The sequence below is a fragment of the Drosophila innubila genome, chromosome X (genome assembly GCF_004354385.1).
Source record: "Drosophila innubila isolate TH190305 chromosome X, UK_Dinn_1.0, whole genome shotgun sequence".
Taxonomy (NCBI): Eukaryota; Metazoa; Arthropoda; class Insecta; order Diptera; family Drosophilidae; genus Drosophila; species Drosophila innubila.
This window is the reverse complement of record NC_047626.1, coordinates 17,885,064-17,909,728: the sequence shown is the minus strand read 5'-3', so window position 1 is coordinate 17,909,728 and position 24,665 is coordinate 17,885,064. Positions and strand designations below refer to the sequence as shown.

Here is a 24,665-nt window from a genome sequence, read left to right as displayed (position 1 = left end):
AGAAAGCATTAATAAGCTAGTATTCGGAAAAAATGTTTAAAATACATCCTGTTCAAATGTTTAAACGTTATTTTATCATGGAACATGTTTTTAAGGTTAACAAAAATTCTTTTATAGCTACTTACTTTCAATTATGTATTTTCGTAGTATTATGCAAAACTTAAAACCAAATTAGAAATTTTTTAAGCATTTCTAATAAACTTTTAGCATTCTCCAGCTACTTTTTTGTATCAAATAAACTATTTAGACCCTCAAAATTTTGGCAACACTGGGGAGAGGAAGCAAGAGGAAGAAGAAGCAGCAGCAGCAGTTGCAAAAAAAAAAAAGAGTCGAATTTTGTTTTCCTTTTTTTTGTTTTGTGTTTTTTTGCTGGATTTGAGGAGTGGGCAAAAGTGCGGCTTATCTCGCATCTTTGCATTAACACTTCGGGTCTCGCTGCTTGCTATTGTTGTTGCTATGCACACACACTGATACACACACACACACACACACACACACACACACACACACATGGCACACACACATGGCACACAAAATGGCAGCCACTGAGGTCAGTCGCTTATCAGATCAACGCAATCGTCGCCCTGTGACAATGAAAATTTAGCACCTTGAATCATACTCGTACACACGCTTCGCTCTCTTTCTATACTCTCTCTCTCTCTGTCTCTTTCTCTGCCTTTGCTGAGAGATTTCGCTTACAACTTTTCAAAGGCATTGGCATTAGTGAGCATCTCACGAGTTAAACGCCAGACCTGCTTAGCCGCCTGTTCTAGGGCGCTGGGAGATTTGCCCTTGAACATATCGAGACTGGGCAGGAAATAGTGGGGACAGCGTCGGTATTGGAGGCACGAGATTAGCTGCAGGAATATACCATTCAGTCGATCCGCAATGCAGCTCTCGTCCCACTCAAAGTCACGCGGATGCTTCTCACACTCGTAGAGCAGCAGATTCTTCAGATGATACGCGCTGATCGGATTCCCGGGCAGCTCCAAGTGACGGTCACGCAGCGTTTTCAATATGCTCAAGCAGCGACGACGGCAGCTACCTTTGAAGATACAAGTATGTACATCAGTTTGGTTTTTTTTTCTTTTCTTTTCTTTTTTTTCAAACTGCAATTGTATATCGCACAAAATCTTACTCCACTTCTAGGTCATCCTTACTCCCTACACAAAAAAATAAATCGTTCTAAAAATCAAGTAAAAATTCTTGAATTAAGCATGAATTTCTAAGGTAATACCTTCAGGATATTATTGTAAAATTAAAACAATATGCGGATAAAACTGCAACGTCTATATATCAAAAAAAGTCGAAAAATTCTAAAATATCACGCGCTAGTGACGAAAGCAGCACGAAGGGCGCGAAAGGCGACTAGCAATATATACAGCTAATATGGACAATTTACTACGACTGTCCGATCAGATCCGATCAGATGAAAAATAAAAATAGTTCGGCATGCGACATTCGACATTCGTTTTACCCAAAAATTTATTTTTTTTGCGCAGTGCCGATTGCCGAACTATTTTTTATAATTTAATATATTAGATATATTCGTCACAAAATTGGATATCATACATTTTTGGGCACCTAGACTTTCGTCACTAGACTCTGACCTCGTGAAAAGTTTTTTTTTTTTTTTGAAGATTTGATTTGCACTGAAAACAATCTTACGGAATCCCGAATATCTAAATATTGCTGAGAAAAATATTGCTTAAATAAAGTACTTTGTACTTGACGTAAGAAAATCTGGGACTACCGTACTTTTGACGCTGCTTTGGATTGATTTTATTGCGGAATCCCAGATTTTTTTTCTGTGTACCTCTCACCTACCTTGCAACAGCCGATTCTCAGCTTCAAAGAAACTGAGCACCCAGGCATCGCCTTCCATGCTGGCCGCATTGTTGTTCTTGTTTTGCATGATGATGCTCTCCTTGGAGAGTAGATCAAAGCCCTCGGTTTTCACCTCGGCGACAATGTTTGGATGTGGCCAGGGTATGTGCGGCATGGGCCAATGTGCCGCCGATCTTGGCCAGATGCCGGAGCATTTGAATGCCGGCGTTATTTGCACCACAAAGCGTTCCCGTATGCGCAGCTTCACCTCTGTGGTATCTCCAATCATCTTGACCATATCCCGATAGATGCTCTTGTCACAGGCCTGTGCCACCAATGTCTGGAAGCGTGCCCGAATCTTGCGGGACGACAGATATCCCGACGCAGTGATGAACTCCACCCACAGGGACATGGATCTCTTGCGTCCATCGCTCAGCTTGAGCACCGCACAGCCGGGCAGTGTCCCGTCATCCACAAAGTTAAACACGCCCATCTGGTTAAGATAGAGCACAATCTCGAACTCATTGGGCGAGATCACTTCAACACCCTCAAACCTAAAAGAAGACATTAACACGTTACTGCTGCAGTGGGTCAAATAATCCATTGATAATCTTAGAACTAGTGCGGATCAAGTGGATCCACCAATTGGATATGCGTAATTCAGTCGACTGACGGCTGTCATCGTCCCACTGTGTGGCCCTCGAGCTGCCAAGGGATCAATATAACAACATCGGATATCTTTCATCGCATGGAACATGCATTGTCATTGCTGTCAAGTCATGCTCCTCTTGCCCAGATCACCTCATATTGATTGCAACATCTTGTGGCAATGACTGTCTTACGCACACCTTACGCACGCCTAACTACAAATATTTTGAATTCTGATTGTCTTTGGAATGATTAATGAATAACACTAGGCAACAAGTTTCACGCTTTTAGCTTGTAACATAAACCAAAACTACTTTTTCAGATACATTTTCTCTGGTATAAGTGTGTCTAAATAAAAAAAAAATATATATTAATTTGCTTTTAAAAAATGTAAAAAACAGAATAAAAATTAAAGCTTACCGCTAAATATGTTTAATTTTTAAGTTCAGCTAAAAAACATTTTTTTTAATTGTTTTTGCGTCATGTAACAAAAAAAAATGTTTTTGGATATTGTAAATGACAGAATTAGAAATTTTGAAATCCATTTAATGATGGGATTTATTTGTAAATGTTACAATCAGGCTGTTATTTAGCGTTATTTGCCAGAATATATGTAATAGGCAGAAGAGGGCGTGGCAGACCCCCCAAATTATATATATTCTTGATCAGGATCAACAGCTGAGTCGATTGGGCATTGTCCGTCTGTCTGTCCGTCTGTCCGTCTGTCTTAACGCGTCGATCTGAGAGACTATAAGAGCTAGAGACTTCAAACTTGGTATTTAGGTTCCTGGATACTGTACGCAGATCAAGTTTGTTTTTTTTTTTGTTGGATCGGACCTCTACTATATATCATATAGCTCCCATATACCTGTGATATCTCGACACAATATACAATCTGACACAACAAACATCTAGGTCGGTATTATACATCCATCCAATTTGGTTCAAATCGGATCACTATATCATATAGCTACCATAGAGACGCTCAGTCAAAAATCAAGTTTTAGTATGAAAAATTTTTTTGTTTTTGAAGATATTTTAAGCAAACTGATAGAACATTTAGTTTGGTGTTATACATCCTGGCCAACTTTGGTTTAGATCGCTTTGCTATATCATATAGCTGGCATAGGAACAATCGGTCGAAAATCCACTTTTAGTACAAAGTACCTGGGCACGAAATTACATAAAATCTTATAAGGTAAAATAAATTGGGAAGGCAATTTAAAGTTTTACTGTTGAAAACCTTTTTTCGAATGCGATTTCATGTTATAAAGTGAAGAAAAACTGATAGTTTTAATTATCCACAATATTTAGGTGGGAACTTATATTGTAAAACATCTCAGTTAAGCTTAATTTAGACAAGGTTTACACTAGCTTTTCATTTAAAAGTTCTCAATATGAATTTATTCTTAATATCTATGGAAAATTAATATATCGTCAGTGTGATTTAAAGTTAATTCAAATTAATCTTTCTCGTGTGTCTTTCTTTTCTATTATATATTCAAAAATAAACATAAATGAAATAATTAACTCCTATTGCAATTGATTCAATTTCTTCCTTTGTTTTAAAACTTAAGCTAGGTTTGATGGAAATCTAATTTTGCGTATTATGGATTACTATACTTGCTGAAAGGATTACTATACTTGCTGAGTTATATATTCTACTCTTATTAAGATAGATTTAATTGATTTTTCTTTAACGTAAGTATTTCTGATTTGTATTCAAAGTATTCTTAATACTCACCTGCCATTGCACTCAACAAGACTGGAGATGAATCGCGGCTCCTGTAATTCCACCTCCTTGAGTATATCCTGTACAATTTTACAGATCTCTCGAATGGCCGTCGCCGTTTTAAAAATGCGCGCCTGGACGCGTTCGGCGCAAAATCGATTCATCTGGTAAATGATTCGCGTCTGGGCGGCCATCATGTCCGGTGGCACCAGCATGTTGATAGTATCGATGAGCACTTGATCCTCAAATCAGGAACTCGACTGACGACTCCCGGTCTGGGGCTGATCTGGTCAGATCTGGCGGTTAACTACAAACAACCCAACCGATGACCGTGACCCCAAAGGCTTTTGCCAATTATGTGACTTTGAAGATGCGATTGAGCCTCGGAATCGGAAATGGAAATCGAAATGGAATCGGAGTCAGATTCGAAGTCCGCGCAATGCAGCGAAGACAAAGGAACAATTCAATTGTGAGTTACGTTGACAGGCCGTGTGGCAACAATGGGTTGCAAGTGGAGCACAACACAAATTTTTTGTTTTTTTTTGTTTTTTTATGTGTATTTTTGGTGTGTTAAATTGTGTTGGATTGGACTCACGGGCGCGTATCTGACAGATATTGTATCTGTAGCTACATCTGTATCTGCATTTGTATCTGTAGCTGCAGATCTGCTGCCGAAATCTGGCGGATTAGCCGCGTTTTACGGATGCGTAATGCGTTATTGCGAGTTGGAGTCGTGTTGTCTTCTTGTCGTGCTGTCGAATGCTTGGCAACGATTCCAAAACAGCCGATACCGATTCATATGAAAAGATACGCAACGTTGTCGACGTCACCGTCGTCGTCCGTGTCCGCCGTCTTCGTCGTCAGCGTTGTAAATCTCGCGGATATTTACAGCTTTGGCAGATAAAACGTTCGGCCAGAGAAACACACTCAAACACACTCAAACACACTCAAACACACACACACACACTTGCTGCGTCGGCAAAAAAAAGTGCAACTCGTTGTTGCTCTTGTTGTGTCGGTGTGTGTGTGTGTGTGTGTGTTAGTTTATCCGCCATCTCATGAATGGAGTGTGATTACACCCACAAATACAGTTGCTCATATATAGTATGTATGTTGCAGATACAGATTCCGATACAGACACAGATGCAAATGCAGATACAGATACAGATACTGCTGCAGGCGCAGTTACATAGATACAGCTGCAGATATGCAGATACAGATACAGATGCAACTGTCAAAGTGTCACGTGACAGAGGCCGTGTCATTGTTGCTCAGTCTCGTGCCATGCAGCAGCTAAAAAAAACAGCAACAACAAAAATCGTTAAGATACTGGAGTTTTGTCTGTGTGTGTGTGTGTGTGTAAGTCCATGTGTGTATGTAAGTGGCACAAAGAGCGAAAACAGCAAACAGTAAGTAAGTTCAAAGCAAACAAAGCGACCCTGTTTGCAGCCAATGTGAAAGTGTGTATCTGTATCTATGTATCTTTTGAATCTACCGCGGCTGGTGTGCGTGAGTGTATCTATGTGAGCGAGCCATGGCATTGGCTGAACCGGCGCACACAAGCTCCGCCCAGTCGCGACAGAGAATGAGAAAGAAAGAGAGAGCGAGAAGGGGAGAGAGAGAGAGCGCGGATTCAGCAGTGTGCAACGTGCCGTCGGCCGGACAGACGCTGTCACACCGCGGCGCGCTCTTTGAAGTCTCTCTCTCTCTCTCTTTCGCTCTCTCTCTCTGTCTCTCTGTCTCTCTTCTTGCCCTCTCGCACTAGCGCTGCAAGCCTGCAAGGCGAGTGGAGTGTGTGTGTGTGAGTGTGTGTGTGTGTAAATTTAATTTGTTAAATACATTTTGTGCCAGACGCCGTCGTACACGAATTGTGTGCAATAATTTATCTGAAATGTGCACTCATTTAGCAACGAGCAACGAGTAACCCTCGTCCAAAGAGACAAAAACAACAACAACAACAGCGCAAACGACGGCGATATCTTTATATCTCACGGATACACGAACACACAAAAGTTTTACATTTCACAGATACTCGGAGCACATGCAACCAACAGCTACAAAGATACAGATACATTCATAAATATGTCGCCTGGATTAATGTGCCAGTTGGCAATTTTTGACAGCGTTGTTCCAACCAAACGACCCTCTTCCTCTGTCCCAGCCCCAGCCCCTTCCCCTTCCCCTTCGCCTTCTCCTTTCCCTCCTCCAGCCTGCTTTTCAACTCCTCCCCAGCTAAGGCTTAATAGTATTATTATATTAACATATATACAAGTCTGTAACATATGAGAAATATGTATCTAAAACTTTTCATAGTTAAAGCATCGACTGGACATTAAAGACAAGTGTCATTCCAACAAATGACATCTGTGCAGATCAAAGCAATCGTCAAATTAGTTTTGTATCTTTCAATTAGACGAAATTCCTACTCAGATGGCACTAATTCAAATCGATGGAAACACAAACAGCTGACGAATAGCGCATAAAACATCAAATACATGAATAAACAGAAAAACCAGATAATAAAAAAGACAACACAAAAAAATAAACAATATGTACAAATGAATATTTTGTATTTAAACTGATATATCATCCCATTTGTGTTTTAGTTTTTAAAAATCCGAAAATGAAAGACATAGTAAAGCTAAGTATTGAATCGAAAGTGGATATGGAGAATCTCAATGAATATTGTTTATTATACTCGCTTTTAAATTAATTTTTAAACATAATCCGAAGAAATTAAATATAAAAATTCACATAAGAGTTTATAATCAATTTTAAAAATGGATCTTAAACTTATATTGTTTATTATACTCGCTTGAAAATTAGTTTTGAAACATAATCCGAAGAAATTAGATATAAAAATGCACATAAGAGTTTATAATCAATTTTAAAAATGGATCTTAAACTTCTTCTTATTTATTATTATAACTCCTTTTAGATGTATTTGAATTTGATTTATAGGGATTATTTCTCTTACACGAAATCAGATTTGGATTGCACATTAAAATGAAAAGTTTGTTCCGTGACGGTTTCGTTATATTTTATCAAAAATTATTTGTTGGTTTCTGTATGTATTTAATTTTGATTGATTTTAAAAAATTTAAGTTAGGTATAAACCGAAAGTATATATCTGCGCATACTTATATATTTTTGCTTTTTAACTTTTAAAAATTTGTATTTTTATTTAATTTTTAAATTAAATTACATTTTTCTGGTTAGATTCCCTGTAATATTCAATATAATATATCTCTTCATATCTTCAAAAACAGATCTCAAAACCCATTAAATACATGAAGTATTTAGCTGTTGAAAATATATTTGAGTTATCCAAATGATTGTGTTGTTTATCGATCAATTAGTTACAAAGATTAATGTGCAGAGATATAAATACATACTTTTTTTCCAAGAGTTATGGACATACATTTGTATGTGATATGTTAATATGTATTCATACTAACCTAAATCAAACTCAAAGCCAAATCGATCTCACACATAGACACAACAACTGTAATTTAATCGAGAAATTTTTAGATAGATATTTAAGCTGATCATATTCGAATAAACAATATCTGAGTATTCAGTAATCATTAAGATATTATGTGTGGTAATCTTTTTAGACTCTCAGATCTCAATTTGTAAGTTTGTTGACTAAAAAGAGGAAGCAGTTGGCAATGCCTGAATATTATTAAATGTTATCAGCGTTGTCAGCGGAATATCAATAGATCTTTTAAAGTCTGCTGTGATATACTATCACGATTACTTGTACCAATGAACTTGAATTTTGTGGGAGTAGATGTGTGAAGAATAAGGGCCAGCTGGAAGACATGGCATTTGGTTCGTTTTAGCGAGGGGATTTTCACATATCGGAAGAGAGGCGGGCGATGTTTTTAGATCGGCGCATATCTGCATAAATTTTAAACAAAGGGCGACAGACGGACACAAAGAAAACCAAAAGGTAAAAAGTGGAAACAAGCATGTATGGTACTATAAATTTGTATGTGCGTGTGTGTGTGTGTGTGTGTGTGTGAGTGAGTATGTTTTTCCCGTATTTATATATCTCTTAGATCTTGAAGAAATTTGAATATAATTTATGTGCAATCGTCGCGTTTTTCGGTTGGTTTATTTGCCTGCTCGCTTGTTGCCAGCCTTCCCCCCTTCCACGTGTCCCTCTGCCTCTGCCGCTGCCTCTGTCCCGATCCCTGTAGCGGTCTCCGGGTTCGTTCCCAAATGAAGAACGATCCATCCATCTAAACGTTTGTCACTTGCTGCGTTGTCGCCGCAACGTTTGTCTTTTTGCTGCTTTGTCAGCTCTGCTCCTTCGTCTCTTTTGTCTTTGCTTGTGCTTCTTATTGTTGTTGATGTTGTAGTTATTGTTTTTTTTTTTTTTTTTTTTGGTTTGTTTTTGTTTTTATTAAAAAGCGTCACCGACACCGTCGTCGCCCGCGAATGCGACCGTCGACCATTGACCATCAACGCAGTCGTTTATCTTGTAGATATATCAGTCTGTCCAGTCTGTCTCAGAGCCGCTGCTCAACTTCTCAACTTCTCAACTGGTCAACTGGCCCAAGTTTCTATGGAAAAGAACAATAACACAATTTCACATGCATTCATCCCCACCTGAGAATCCCAACATACATATATTATATACTATAACTAGATTATATACTATAAATTCCACATATCAATTTGCGAATCTTGAAACCCACTTAAACTTTTATCATATTATATTATGCATAAAACTCACAAAAACGCTCATTTAATCACTAAGAATTATGGCGCTGCTTTTCTAACATGTTTCTACAATATTAGCTTGCTGTTAAGGAAGCAGCACTTGAAATTACTAAGCGAAATTCCTGCTACAAATATTAAAATACTAAAGTGAAAAACCTTTAGATCTTAAAACTAATAAATTATAAATTATAAAGTTAGGAAAGTTATAACAAATACCATATAACGCTTTTATGTTATGCAGCTGTTACGTTAACATTAACAGCAGCACTTGAAATGTTAATCAACATCTCATTTATAGTCGTAAATAAATCCCAAGTTAATTAAACTTATTCACTTATCATTTATTACAAAAAAGTCTCACGTTATCATATAAGGTCAAGGCGTTCTCTACAATGTTAAGTGACTGTTAAGAACGCATCACTTGAAATTATTAAACAATTTCCTTCTACATATTTTAAAACTTGGAATTAGTTACTAACAACTATACAAATTTGAAAAGTCTTACTTTATCATTTAAAGTAAAGGTGTTCTTTTACTAACAGTCTGCTACAATGTTAATTCGCTGTTAAGGAGCATCACTTGAAATTATTAAACAAGTTGCTACTACATAGCAAAATGTGATATTTGTACACAACAATTAAAATTAGAAAATATATAACAGATTGCGTGCTGTTATGTTAAGCAGCTGTTACGTTAACAGCACGGAAAATGTTAATTAACATGTCAACTGTATTTATTTACTATACTTACCATATAAGCACATGCATTGAATTTGAAAGCCCTAGTTCCTTACTCTCCTCAACTCTTTCATTCTCTCTTTCTCACTCTGTCACTGTATCTACCTCTTTCTCTCTCTTAGCTTTACAGTTCTTGCTGCTGTTAGAAATATGCAAGAAGGCAATCGCTAAGCGGATTTGCAGAGCCATTAAACCCGTTTATTTAAGCTGTTTCATGTGGTGGTTTCGATGGTGGTGGTGCTGGTGGTGTTGTTGTTGTTGTTGGTGCAGCGTGCTCCACACATAAATGCAGTCAACATCAATGACAACAATAACATCCGTAAGCCTTGCGCTTTTTGCTTAAGTACAGGTGACATTTGACTACTTTATTGAATTATGACAGCGAACAAATCAGCGACACGAATCCTCGACCACATCCGCAACCAGCAACCAACCACACATCCTTATACACTGTGAACGGCCCCCAAAGCGGTCAATGTGTTTTTTTGTGGAAATGAATTTGTCTGGGCGCAGTTTGTGTCTCTCTTTCTCTCTCTCTCTCCCTCCCTTTCGTTCTGTATATCTGTACCGTTGCAATCTCCGTCTGCGTCTCATTACGCATGCGACGCGTTGCGCTTGTAGCCCTGAGACCGAGTCCAAGTCTGAAACCGCGTCCAAGTCCGAGACTGAGACTCAGATTGAGATTGAGACTGAGCGAGGAATTGGTCATTGCCTAGTAGCGTACATGTGTTTCGCGATCCTCTGTTTGGAATACTAATTACGAGTGCAGTGTATCAGCCAAGTCTCCCTTTCTGCCGCCCTCTTAACTTACAATCTTGACGACAAGTGCACGCTAATCACGCATTGCTCGAAACCGGAGAATGGGACCCAGAGCCCCTGTCATTTTGCTTAACGTTAATTTTCAATAATATCATAATTTATCGTTACAGCCAACTATCTCACTCTCTCACCTTAACTGATTCTTGCACTCTATCTCTCTCTGGCACACTCTTTGTTTTTTTTTTGTGATATCAGAGGCATTCTCATTTCAAACACGTACTTGAAATCGATCTCAATTTCGTAGTTCAGATATCACGCGCACACACAGCCCGGAGATGTTCGACCCTTTCTCGGCATGGGCACGCCACGTTCCACATAGTCCAGTACCCAAGTCCAAGTCCAATCCCATTCCAATTCCAATTCCAATTCACATTGCCTTTGTACAATATATAAAACATACATACTTATATGGCCAATACGAGTATATGAGCTGGCCAAGTCGGCGGCCCTTTTCAAGCTGCAATGATCACGTTGACATTTGGCTTGGACAATTGCGGGTGTACGGGTGAGCGGATGCTTCTCTCTGGGATAGGGTTAGGGACTGGAATTGAAACTGGGACTGGGACTGAGACTGCGGCTGTTGACATGTCGCTGCTTGTGATTGATTTAGGGCTCGTTGGCTGCTTTTTGTTTTCCGCTGAAGCGCAGCCGTTTGAACCCATTGTTTTTAACCAAAAATGGGCGTACGATTGTCACAAAGAAGACGACAATAATAACAACAACAACCATAACATACACAACAGCAACAGCAGCAGCAACAACAACAACAACATTAGCATTAAGTTGATAATGGTTAAGTATTACAATTGGGCTAAAATTGAGATTGGACTTGGCAATCTAACTCAATTTTAATTGATAGATACTGGATTATTTCAATAATTCCCAACAAGTCTTCAGTATATCTGGAAACTTCCAACGGAAAATCATACTTACATATGTGTGCTTGAAAAAAATCCTTATGAAACAAGTATTTACCTGGGTTTGGTTTTTATTATACCCTGTACCCAATAAAAATGTGCAAATAAAGAAGGGTATAATATGTTTTTGGGTGAATGAATGTAACATACAGTTGAAGACGTGGCAGCCCCCTTTAATTATATGTATTCTTGATCACTAACAACAGCGGAGTCCATTTAGCCCTGTCTCTCCGTCTGTTTGAACTCGTCAATCTCAGAAATTACAAGAGCTAGAGACTTCGAATGTTTCATGTGTGCTCCTGGGTACGGTAAGCAGATACAGTTTGTTTTTATTTTTGGATTTGACCACTGTATCATAGAAATGATCGGTTTTAGTACAATATTTTTTTTCAAATTATCTCAACTAATCTAACAGAATATTCATTTTAGTTGGTCTAATACATCGGTTTGCTATATCATAATAGCTGTCATTGAAACAATCAGTCTAATACAGTGTTTGGCAAAGGCCATCAAGTCTTCAACGTGCTGCATGGCATTCAAGTGCCTGGGCACAGGGTATCCTACTGTCGAGCACGCTCAACTGTAGCCGTGTTTCACCACGAGCCCCTTGTTCTTTCTATTTTTTTATACCTACAGCGTCTCTTGGATAGTAACAGCATTTTTTATTAAATTAACTTGACTATATAATATCCTATTTCATATTCCAACTTATACCTAATTTATATTTGGCACATATTTTATCTTTAAACTCTTTTGTAAGTTCACTTTTTTAAAATTTGGAATACAAAGACATCACATAGTTTACCCTCGTCTTCCTTTAAATTTAAGAAATTTTTACACTGTTTCACTTTCGATATAACAGAAGATAAAATGGGGCTTCTTATTTAATTTTTAATTTTCTCCTTTGAAAATTTTACATAAAAATTCGACAAGGTTAATCAATTATTTTGAATTAATTGGTAATTTTGCTATACATTTAACAGTGCGTCAGTCTGTTATGTTCTGGTTTAGGTCCACATTTTAACACCTATATAGCTAATTTGCAGGACATACAAGGTACTATATAATTAATTTTAGTATACATTATTGACCAGCAACTTTCTTCATATCGAAACCTCATTTCTTAAGCTCCACGTCGCTTCAGTTGCTTTCTTTAAGTTCTGACTTTCTTCTAGTGAATTTTACTGCTTACTTTTCCCATGCACATACACTGAAAAAGGTCACAAACTAAGATTATAGTCTCTAACAATTTGCTACTAAAGAGAACTCTAAAAAGTAGAGAAAACATCTTGTATTCTTTTAAATTTGTCTTATTTTTAAAATAAAAAATATATTTTTTTAGACACCATTCTTTTGTATCAGTGTAATTACAGGAACCATGTAACAGATTTTCAAGCAACTCGCTTGATAGCACAACGTTGCAGTTGTTGTTGTTATACATGTTGTTGTTGTTGCTGCTGTTGTTGTTGTGGTTGTTGTGGATTGTTGCTGATGTGCAGCTCAACGTGAGGCAGGCGCATTGTTGCCTGCGGCGCTTGTGGCTCACCGTATTAAATTAATATTTGCTTTTTGTCAAAAGCATATAATCAAGCACACTGGCGATGACAGGCTAAGAGGCTCTAATTACAGCTTGTTACCCTGATGTACTGGCCACACAGGTCGTGGCTCACTTGGCTCGCGTTTTCCGCGATCACCGTTCACGGCTCACGCAAAGTAACGATCCTGCCAACTGGTCTTTGATCGGGTCGCTCTACGTTGGTTGTTGGTTGTTGGTCGCTGATCGTTGATCGCTCTGCCTCCGTTTCTGTGCTCAACTTCATTCCGTTTATGCTAAGTGGCAAGCGCCGACGCAACATCACGTCACAGGCAGGCAACAGCTCATCTCGGCCGGGTTTAATGCAACCCCCGATCTTGCGATACACCTATCCACCGATCCCTGCCTGCCTGCCTGCCTGCCACTGCAGTTTGATTGAAGCCCGCAAATTAAAATGACCAGTCAGTCAGCCAAGTTGAGGTTGGGGCTCGAATGCAATTCTCACGATTTGGCAGACCCGCGTCATTTGTTCTTCATTTGTGTTCGCCAGCGTCTCATCATCATCGTGTAAGCTGTTCATTTGGCTATGTGCAACAAACGAGTTACCAAATTCCCAAAGTCTGTCCAGTTTCAAGCAACAAACTGATCAAATTAACCATTTAAATAAAACATTTGTTTTCATTTTCGCTTAAAATACGCTGCAAGTGTGGTGCAAATGTATTGGACGAACAGAGGGACGTACGAAGATGGTGATGCCGGTTGACAGCCGTGCACAAATCTCGTTGTTGGTAGCTGTTCCAGCCTCCATAATGATCATGATCATGATCATGGGGCCAGCCAAACCAGAGCTACTCAATCTTTGAGAGCTTTAATTCCCGATTATTACAGCGTTTACTCGTATTTAAAGTGCCTTCAGCTCTCTCTCTCTCTCTATCTGTTGTTCTCTTTGCCCAATAAAATATATTATCAAATGGTGGTACGAAAAAGGCGTATTGTTTATAACAAATTGTGTGTTCAAAATGTGATTATGAGACGTTCATAAAAATTTGCTTCTGGCCATTAAATGAATATAAATTGCATCAAATTCATTAAGACACGAACCAGAAACACAACCAGAACCACAGCCAAAACCAAAACAAAAATAAAAGAACAAGAGTTGCCTAACAAATTGGCCCCAACTGACATCTGCTGATGATGATGCCAATGGACAGGCGACTCATATGGCTCGAGGGGCGTTAGGGAGGAAGAGTTTGGAGGTAAGCAACAATGGGCCATAAAGAGGGGAGGGGAAATTATCATTTATTAATTGTTCTTTAATTTGTGTGGGAAGCAACGCATCAATGGCATTTATCCTACCTCTCACTCTCTCTCTCGTTCTGCCTCTTTCTCACTTGTGACCAAAAATATTATAAAAATGCGACGAGTCAAAAATCAAATATCTCAACAATATCATCAACAACAACAACAACAACAACAACAACAACGATAACAGCTGAAATATAAAAGCAACCGCAAGCAACAACAAATAATAAATTTTTGGGCATATTAAAATGCAAATCAAATCAAATAAACAACAACTCATTAAAAGCGCAACTAACCGGCTAACGACCCGAACTGAAATTTTGGTTCCAATCTTCTTCTTGCCCAAACAATCAACCGACATGCGACCTAATCGGTTATAGAGAGAAATATGCCCACACGCTAGTTAAGAATATATTGCCACTAAACCAGATCAGTTGAAAATGGCGATCGAAACTTATGTGTTTGTTAAAATATAAATAAAAAATATAAATTAATAAAAAAAATAAATATGACTTTTCTAATCATTTTAATCAAACAATAAAAAATGTCTCTTATTCTTTTGAAATCATATTTGAATTTATATTTTTTTTATTTTAAATTTCATAGCTTAAAATAAATAGTAGTATAAAAATAAATATTGAATGCATACACCAAACGTGTATTTAAGAAAATTCGTTATTTTTTTGTTGATATTTTTATATATTTGTTATACTATTGGAAGTTTTTAATATTTTTGGTTTGTAGTGCCGTTAATTTTAATTTCAAATTTAGGAATAGCGTCCATTTTAAATTTTTATAATTAAAATTACAGTTTTTTAATAAAAACATAAATGTAGCTATAAATTAAAAAATTGTATATACTTTTCGAGGGTTTTAAGTTTTTTCAAAGTTTTTAACAGACAGAACGTGTGGCAGACCCTATAAAGTATATATATTCTTGATCAACATCAACATTATTAAACAATGCTAGTTTAAATTGGTACAGATACTGCTCCAAAAGAAATAATTATTGTACTATATAAGGGAATAAAATGTCATTATATATGTATGTTACCTATTTTAAAGGTTTTATGCAACATAAAACTGGTTCGTGAAACAAAATATACTATTAAACTTGTTCATATGTTCATTCTTATTGAGAATACGTGCTTCACATAAGAAATTGTGAACTTGATAAACCTAAAACATCAGTTAACCGTTCATTGATTGAAGTAATCACATATTTGCACACTTAAACACCATAAAACATCGATGGAAACAGTTGACTTTGCTATTGTAATTGTCATTTTTGGAGAAATTTCGAACAATTGAACTTAAAATCCAAAACATGCAAACATAAATCAAAAGAAAACAATAAAATTATACTATATCAGAGTATGTACGAGAATTGTAAAAATGATGAATCAACCACACACTGAACAGCACTAAATATATGAATAACTTGAAGTACCTAGTATTTTGTACCTGAATCCAAACGAAGAACAAATTTAAAAAAACTATAAATTATCCTTAAAATATAAATAAAAAAGAAACTATCATTTTATTAATGAAATTTTTTTTTTTTTTGAGGTGACAGAAAATAGTTTAGTAGACAAAATTAATTCTTAGAAGAGTGCAGCCTTAACATGTTCCAATATTTGTTTATTATTGTTGACAATTGAATATCTTTTTGTGCAGGGTATTAGAAAATCGAAAAAAGAAGCAACTTGAAATGTTAAATACATTAATTTATGAATGGCATTAAATTTAATTTGACTGTTATGTCTGTTGCTTGAAACTGAAACTCACACGTGATCTAAATGTTGTATGCGCCATCGGTCGTCAATCGTCCATTGGGATGGTTGTTTTTTGGACTTGGCCAGTAGCCTGAGTCAGGCTCAAAGTGGGCCGCCTCGACTGTTTATGGCCATAACCGAAGACGGACAATGAATTGGCAATAATTTTGCGACAATTGATGTAAAGTTTATTGGGTTTGTTAGCTGTCTGCGAAATTTCTTTAATGTCCCATTAAAATTCACAGCGTGTCAACTAGAGACCCGACTGTCAGTCGCGCTGACATTTTCAATAGTCGAGCTGTCTGTCAGCCTGGCTTGACGACTTTTAAATATCGACCTATAAATTTGTATTGACCAGAATTACCGAAAATTCCACACGACGCCGATGAACATCAAAGTAGCGCCAAAAACCAGACCCGGACTCAAAATCCAAAGTTAAATAATTATTTTCAATAGCTAGAATAGATTATTAAGTTCAAATATACAAATAATTTAATAATAATTGTATCAGCATATTAATTCACAAGTATGTTAAGTTGTTGTTAGTTAACAGAGTGCTGTTATTGATGTTAACATACTCACAACCAATGGCAAATATCAGTGGATATTTCTGTTGAACCAAATAGAAATAACAACTCAATTGAAATTTGTTGAAAAAACTTAAGTTTTTATTGACTAAACTCACAAGAAAGGCAAACACAAATAAATAATTAAAACAAAAAAAAAATAGCTTCAACCGCATTTTGACAAGTTGAGCGATTCTTATTGTTTCTTAACTTAAACTAAATACTTTAGCTAATTTTATTTGCCGCCTGGCAAAAATGTTTGCAATCTAAAAAAAAATTGGAGTAGTTAAACTTAGTTTACTTAGGCGCTGTTTATATATATAAATATATATATATATATATATTTGTATACATAATGTTGTGCGTATTTATGATCTTGTTATACTCATTTACATAAGTATTATATGGTAGATCTATGTAGGTATTTGTATACGTATTTGTATATGTATGTGTATTTGTATTAATTAAATATAGGAAACTCTTTAAGCGGCGTATACTTTTCGAAAGCACCTAAGAACTAAATTACAAGCTAATGAAATATCAAATAGTATTTGGGATAAATTTCCGAACTACCTCTCTGAGCGTTACCCCCATTCGCTTCTACCCCCATTCTACTCTCTAATTGTAATGGGTCACATTATGTGGCTTTTGTTTTCAGCTCGTTTTCCACACTAAAGAAAAAAACCAAACATTAAACAAAATTTAAATTTAAATAAAAATAATAACAAAATGATTTAAAAAAAAAAAGATCCCCTCACTACTTGCTCAGGCACCCTACAACTCCTCCAGGCAGCGCACATTGGTCAACATGATACGGGTGAGACGCCAGACCTGTTTGGCGGCGTTCTCGAGAGCACCTGGTGACTTGCCCTTAAAGAGATCCATGTTGGGCAGGAAATAGTGAGGACAGCGCCGGCATTGCAGGCACGAGATCAGCTGTAGAAATATGCCATTGATGCGATCCGCAATGCAGTTCTCCTCCCACTCCATCTCCCTCGGATGTTTCTCGCATTCGTAAAGCAGCAAGGTTTTCAGATGGTACGACGTTACGGGATTGCCCGGCAGGTCCAGATGACGGTCCCGTAAAGTCTTTAATATGCTAAGGCAACGACGGCGACTGGCACCTAAAAAATAAATTAAATAAAGGGCTTAGAATCTTTTCAATAAGTCTTTTAATCTTGGCACAAAATATTCTTAATGCTCTTGCAAAGCGATAATATTGCAATTATTCTTGAAAGTTTTAATTAATCAGATGGTAAAAATTTTAGAGCCTATTGATATTGCTTTTTATAGTTAGATTTAGAATTATTATATTATATCAAATAAAATCAAATTAAATAAATAAAAGTGTAAAATCCATTCATTTATATTTTTAACACTCAAATGAAGATTTATAATAGTTTCCCCAAGATTTTTATCAACTATGAATTAAATTATCGACAAAATTCTTAGCAAGGCTCTACAATTTTTTAGTTTCTGTTCGTTTCTAACATTTATTAGATTCTTGTAGCACTCTATAGTTTTCCAAGTTTATATAATCAACTGAATCAATCACAAAAGCTAATATTTTTTGAAAAATTTTAGAAACCATTAATAAAATAATCTGAGCTTGATGATCTATAATTTCATATATTTTCAACATAATAGATTTCACAATTTTTCAATTATTAGTTTGGACATTGATTAATTTCAATTATGCCCGATTACTCATTTTAATAGCACTCAAGTGTCTGAAAAGTTTGAAAAGTGAACAAAAACGAACATTTATAAACTTTGATAAGTGCTACTTCGAAAATGTTAATTGTTTGACTAACTGATTAGTTTGTCTCTTTCAAGCTTTGTCGCTAATTTTCTGATAATTGACACTACTTATATAAAAAGGCAAACTACCCCTTAACATTTTTGAATGTGCTAATAATAAGATGTCGGATCGGTAACTAGGCCTCGAACCGGTTTGATTGATCAACCAACGCACATGTCAAACAGCACATAAATCATGGACATGGAGTGTCAAGCGTGCTAATCTTGACCTGCTCCGATAATCACGGTGGAGTACATTTATATTTGTAGTTTTTCAACGACTATAGGCCGTTTAGATAGTGGTGAGTCTACTTAGTACAATCATCGTAAAAATAGAATTTAGAATTTGATTTTTATAAGTTTTACCGTGGAAAGCATAGAAACTTAGGGCCGGTTTATCAATGTATCCTTAAATTTTATAAAATAGATAAATTCCAATTTGACATTGATTTCTATACATTTTACGTCAAAATATCTGTTATATCGTTATCAAACCCCTTAAATACATATTGAAAAACCGGCCCTTAGTATATTTAACTTTATTTGAAATTTAATTGGGTTTCTAAAATTGAACAAGGAACAAATCTTGGAAGAGCAGGGAGGAAATATTTGCAAAATTGTGGAGCTGTTATATAAAGTGTAAAGCAACACTTATAAAAGAGTTTATGAAAACATAAGTCTACATCATAAAGAAAAATTTAAAAATATAATATTTTTGACAAATAAAATAATATAATAATAATAATAATAATATACAAATTATCTTTTTGCAGACTGATATAGTGATTTCCGATACTCAGAATTATTTAGCATAATTATTTGGAAGTTCTATAAAAATCTGAAACTAAGTCAAACAAATTAAAACAATAAGTTGAGTAAGTTTTGTACTACAATTATTTAAAGTCCTCTACCAATATGTAGCTTTTTTTTAAATCTTAAGAATGTCGTGATTAAGTGAAAATCTTTCAAAACAATCACAACTTTTTCATTTTGGCTCTGCATTCACAAAAATAGTTTTCATCACAATTGTGCTTAACTTGTCCATAGCATTAAAAACAAAATCTTGTAGAATTTGTATAACTGTCTACACTACGATCTTAGCCGTACATTGACACATAACTATTCAGCAGAATTGTAAAATAATTTTTTTAACAATAAATATACAAAACGAAATCTTTCAAAATACCTAGAATTGTAACTATAGACTATACTCGTAACTAAGTTCTTCTTGAGCTGAATTGTGTTAAATTTTAAGGGAACCACGTGTATAGCGTCGAGTCTGGAAGAATGTGATAGCTATGTATGCGATATAAGATAGCAATAACGATAACGACATTGTAATGGATACAGCCTGTATCAGACAGACACTTTGACAGTTAGTCGGTCGACGATCACAGCAAAATTATTATGCGCCAGCGCATTAAATTAAATGTCAAGACGATCGGATCGACTAAGATCGAATAAGAGTTCATAGTAAGATTGGAGGAAAAGAACGGAAAGACGAAGATGGCATCAAGGCACACACAATCGCTGTGAGGGCTGGAGATTTGATTTTGATTTTGATTTCGATTCCGATTTGGGTCTTGGTATTGCTTGTGGTTTTGGATTTCGTTTGTGGTTTAATTTCTATATTCGCTTTGTCGTCTCTGGTGGTTTTTGGGTTCGCTTTTGTTTTTGTAGCTATTTTTTTTTTTTTTTGGTAGCTTCTTGCTGACTGCGCGCCGTTGTTTTATTTATTTGTTGACTTTATCTAATCGCCGAGATTTAAAATATTTATAAAATCGTTTAGAAATTTATTTATGGCTCAGGCATTGGCATTGTTGATATCTACAGCTACGGACCCGAAACCCGTTTCTTTCGACCAAACGACTGACTAACAGGCTACCTTTTAGCTATGGCAGCGACTGCGACGGCGACGGCGACGCCGACTGCGACTGCGACTGCGATTGTGTTTATCTGACTAAGATCAACTGATTTGTGCGCGTGGAAAAAAGGGGAGACATGAGGGTAAAGTGGAGAAGAGAGGCAACCCAATAGTTTAGTTTCTTCAGCCAGTGCAGCAATCGTCGCCCTGAACAGATTTATGATCGCTGCCAGCCATACGGGACCATATCTCATTTCTTATCTCTCTCCCGATAAACGATGGATGCGTTTTCAAGCAGCAAGGTTGGTTCTGGAACTAAATCACTCGATCTGCTGCTTAAATGATTGTGAATTGATTGCGAATCTATTGTGAATCGATGGTGAAATTGTTGAACGAGTATTCATTAATTTAACTGTGATCAATGATCCCCATTGAAAGCGATAGCATATGTATGCACGCATATGTGTGATCAGGCATTGTGATCGACTAATGAACACCTTATCAAATGGATCTCCAAGTACGAGTATGGCGACTTTGGTCTTTGCTTGCCACACCGATACGGATATCGGCCCCCAACGATCTTGTGGCATACTGATCGTGCGTCGTGTGACCAGACCAAATACATAATTTACAAGCAATTATATGAATCTACAGTCGCTGATTTGTTGGAAATAAATCAATTAAATTTAAGTGTGTCACTGATTGTAAAAACGTTTGCTACTCGTATAACTACCGTTGACAGTTCGCTACGAATACTCGTACAACCGAATTCTGGATTAATTTACAACCGAATAACATTTATTTTTGTTTTGTTTGGTTTTGGTTTAATGGAGTGTTTGGGTTTTCCCAAAATTAGGTACAGATCCATTTTATGTACTCTTGAAATTACTTAAAATGCCCAATTATTGTTAGATAGTTTAAATGTTATTTCAATCACAATTTATACAAATAATTCGTAGATTGTTTAAGGAAGGTGTTTGGCTTAATGGACAATTCGAATAAATCAATTTTTTTGTAGCTTTGAAATATTTTTTAAAAGGTGTTTTTTTTAGAAACAGAAATTAAATAAATATTGTCTAAAAATAGTTTTGAAATGCAGCTTGTAGTTAGATTAGCTATTAGGCGGAACTAAAGCAGTATTCGAAATCGTAACTTTTAACAGGTATTAACCGATTGAAAATGGTAACCGTAGCTAAAAACCCAACCGAAAACAATGTATTTTATGATACCGAAACTAAAATAACCGATTCTTAGCCGATTCATGTACAACGGTTGGTTTTGGATCAATTAAATTCACTTATACTCTTACTGTGTAATTATTGCTTTTCAAACTAATTTTGATTTAAAATTTTAATATTAATGTTACTAAATAGTTCTTTTTAACATTTATACAAAAATTGTTTCTTTAATATTAATTTTATTAAATAGATCTTTTTAACATTTATACAAAAATTATTTCTTTATTTGGAAGCCAATATATATCGGTTTTCTTAAGCAATAGCATACAAAAAAAAAAAACGGTAACCATTTCGAAAGCAATATTCAAATGATAACCGTAACCGATAACCAAAATAAAAGCATAACAGAAACCCTAAGTGAAACCTAAATTCGATTCGGTTTGATAAACTATATAATAGTAGTACTATTGCTTAATATTAACTTAAGGTCCAAAATGTCGTTGAAAATTATTAAATGGAAAAATAATTAAGGTAATAATATAATATTTTAAATACTATTAAAAATATTAGTGCAGCTTACTATTAAGAACTTTCTTATTGTCAGAATTTTAGATGGATTGGTAGAATTTAAGCAGATCTGTCTAAGCTGCATACGTGTATATAATATATTAATTCCCTGTGTTTTCAATGATTTTACCCTTAGATATATTATGTGTACTTTTGGGGTCTGATTTGGTCACTAGTGTGGACTGCTAGTTGATATAGACAGACCGTCAATGGGAGTATGCGAATTGATTGTTTCGCCGACGGCAAAATTGAATAGAGAATCAAGCACTGAAGAAGTGTGTTAACTACTAATTAAGGAGTAGAATTGTAAACGAACCTTGCAAAAGTCGATTCTCGGCGTCTGTAAAGCTAAGCACCCAGGCATCACCCTCCATGGCGGAGTTCTTTCCTTGGAGGGCAATGCACTCCTTGGATAGCATGTCGAAGCCCTCAGTCTTAACCTCTGCAACAATATTGGGATGTGGCCAGGGTATGCCGGGCAATGGCCAATGGGAGGCTGATCTTGGCCAGAGTCCGGCGCACTTGAAGGCGGGTGTAATTTGCACAATGATGCGCTCCCTGATCCGCAGCTTCACCTCGGTGGTGTCGGCGATCATTTTGACGATGTCACGATAAGCGCACTTGTCGCAAGCCTGTGCCACCAGCGTTTGGAATCTGGAGCGGATCTTGCGCGCCGATAGATAGCCCGATGCTGTGATGAACTCCACCCACAGGGACATGGAACGTTTGCGTCCATCGCTTAGCTTGAGCACCGCACAGCCGGGTAGGGTGCCATCGTCCACGAAATTGAGTACGCCCATCTGATTGAGGTAGATGATGATTTCGAATTCTGTGGGTGAGATCACTTCCAAGCCCTCGAACCGGCCGTTGTAGTCATTGAGGGAGGATATGAAGCGGGGCTCCTGCACCTCGACCTCCTTGAGCACGTCCTGGACAATGCGACAGACCTCCTGGATCTGCTTGTGGATCTGCGCCTTTCGCACCTGCACACGATCCGCACAATATTTGTTCATTTGATAGACCATCTTGGACTGTGCCGCGATCATGTCCGACGGCACCAGCATTATTGACCCGGGTAACGACGTCGTGATAATGATGTTCTCCTTCCTTGATGATGATAATTATATATCAATCGGTTTTTTTTATTAAGTATTCTTGTTTTTTTTTTTCAATAAATTAGGAACTGTAATATAGGCAACACCTTACGTTAAGTTTCAATATCTTTCGAACCGAACAGTTTTAGCATGTTTCACTTTTCTTGTTTTAACTTTATGCTTTTCTTTCTAATGCACTTCAAAAAAAAAAATTTGTATAACAAAATGCAATTGTTGTTGTTCACGTAGCGAATGACGGCGGTGGCGGCGGCGGCTTCAGCTTATCTCACGTAACACGCAAAGAGACACAATTCGATTCGCATCGATTCGATTTTGATATTCGATATTCGATATTGGGTTCCAGTTCGAGTTGATTTCGCACTCGTCGCAGTCACCTCGTGTCGCGTGTACTCGCGCCATCAACTCCAAGACATTGACTGATTTTGTATGGCGTGCACGCCGCAAGAAAAGTATCTCTGCCAGCCAAGAACCAGCCACAGTCGCAGCCGCAGCCGCCGCCACAGCCGCAGCGCTGCCAAATCTCCATCTCCCCACGCTCCAGTGTGCGCGTGCGAGCGAAACAGCACTAAACACATTTATACACAACACGCAGTGCCTTCTCATTTTGCGCATACGCTCGCTCTCACCTCGCCGCCAGCAGAGAGAGAGCATAATGGCTGAGCTCTCAGCGCTGCTCTTCATATGTGCATGTATGTATGTTCGCTTGCTTGCCTGTGTCTGTGCTTATGCGTTTGCATGTGTGCGTTTGCCTTTGTGTTTATTTTACTGTTTGCTTAATGCTCTTTTCATTGTTTGTTTGTTTAATAAAGCGTTATAATGGCGACCAGCTTCAGCTTAGAGCGCGCTCTGAGAGAGAGAATAACGCGTTTTTATGGCAAATACTTTCACTGCTCACATGCAAGCGTATGTACATACGCTTACATTATTACAGAAATACCCTTGAATGCAAATGCAACCCCTTTGGACCCACCGCTTCTGTATCTGCGGCCTCTTTATGTTTTCATTTGCCTCTGCTTCTGTTGCTGTTGCTGTTCCCACTTAGCTCCGCCCCTTTTGCGCTCACGCATACACACACACAGTCGGCAAGCGGTGCTCACATAGATAATCACAAATACAGTGACAAAGATAGCGATGTTGCTCTTTACTAACATTGTGTATATTTCTTGGGGTTGATATTGTGGGTGGTTGGGCTTCAAATGGAGTTACCACACTGATAAAAAACATTAAAATAAATAAAAACATCTTGGTTTAAGACCACTTCTTTTTGATTTTATTTTATTTTTCTCCAAAAGTTGTCTTTAATGTTGAAAAGAAAATATTGATTCATAATTTTAGAAACCCATCTTTTTTATCAGTGCATATAAACATAGAACATATCTCATACAAGACATTTATTTTAATAAATGAATTGTAAAGCGCAAAGCTTGACAAGATTACATTCTAAAATATGTATTTATATTATAAAGCTTTGCAATTGATTAAATAAATAATTAGTAATAAATAAATGGATGGCTTTATAGAGAGTTGTAATATTTTTCATCCCTTAATAAATA

The 24,665-nt window shown here is 36.7% G+C and overlaps 2 protein-coding genes across 2 annotated transcripts; both read right to left on the bottom strand.

The window, feature by feature from the left end:
- Positions 1 to 361: 361 nt before the first annotated feature.
- LOC117790767 (protein mab-21-like) lies at positions 362 to 4,598 on the bottom strand. Its single transcript, XM_034630324.1, has 3 exons — positions 4,220 to 4,598; positions 1,828 to 2,381; positions 362 to 1,045 (listed from the first exon to the last, which is right to left on the bottom strand). The coding sequence occupies exons 1-3, from the start codon at positions 4,420 to 4,422 to the stop codon at positions 696 to 698; spliced, it is 1,107 nt and encodes a 368-aa protein (XP_034486215.1). The 5' UTR covers positions 4,423 to 4,598; the 3' UTR covers positions 362 to 695.
- A 12,070-nt stretch (positions 4,599 to 16,668) lies between these two features.
- On the bottom strand, positions 16,669 to 23,524 carry LOC117788345 (protein mab-21). Its single transcript, XM_034627091.1, has 2 exons — positions 22,314 to 23,524; positions 16,669 to 17,712 (listed from the first exon to the last, which is right to left on the bottom strand). The coding sequence occupies exons 1-2, from the start codon at positions 23,059 to 23,061 to the stop codon at positions 17,363 to 17,365; spliced, it is 1,098 nt and encodes a 365-aa protein (XP_034482982.1). The 5' UTR covers positions 23,062 to 23,524; the 3' UTR covers positions 16,669 to 17,362.
- Positions 23,525 to 24,665: the final 1,141 nt, after the last annotated feature.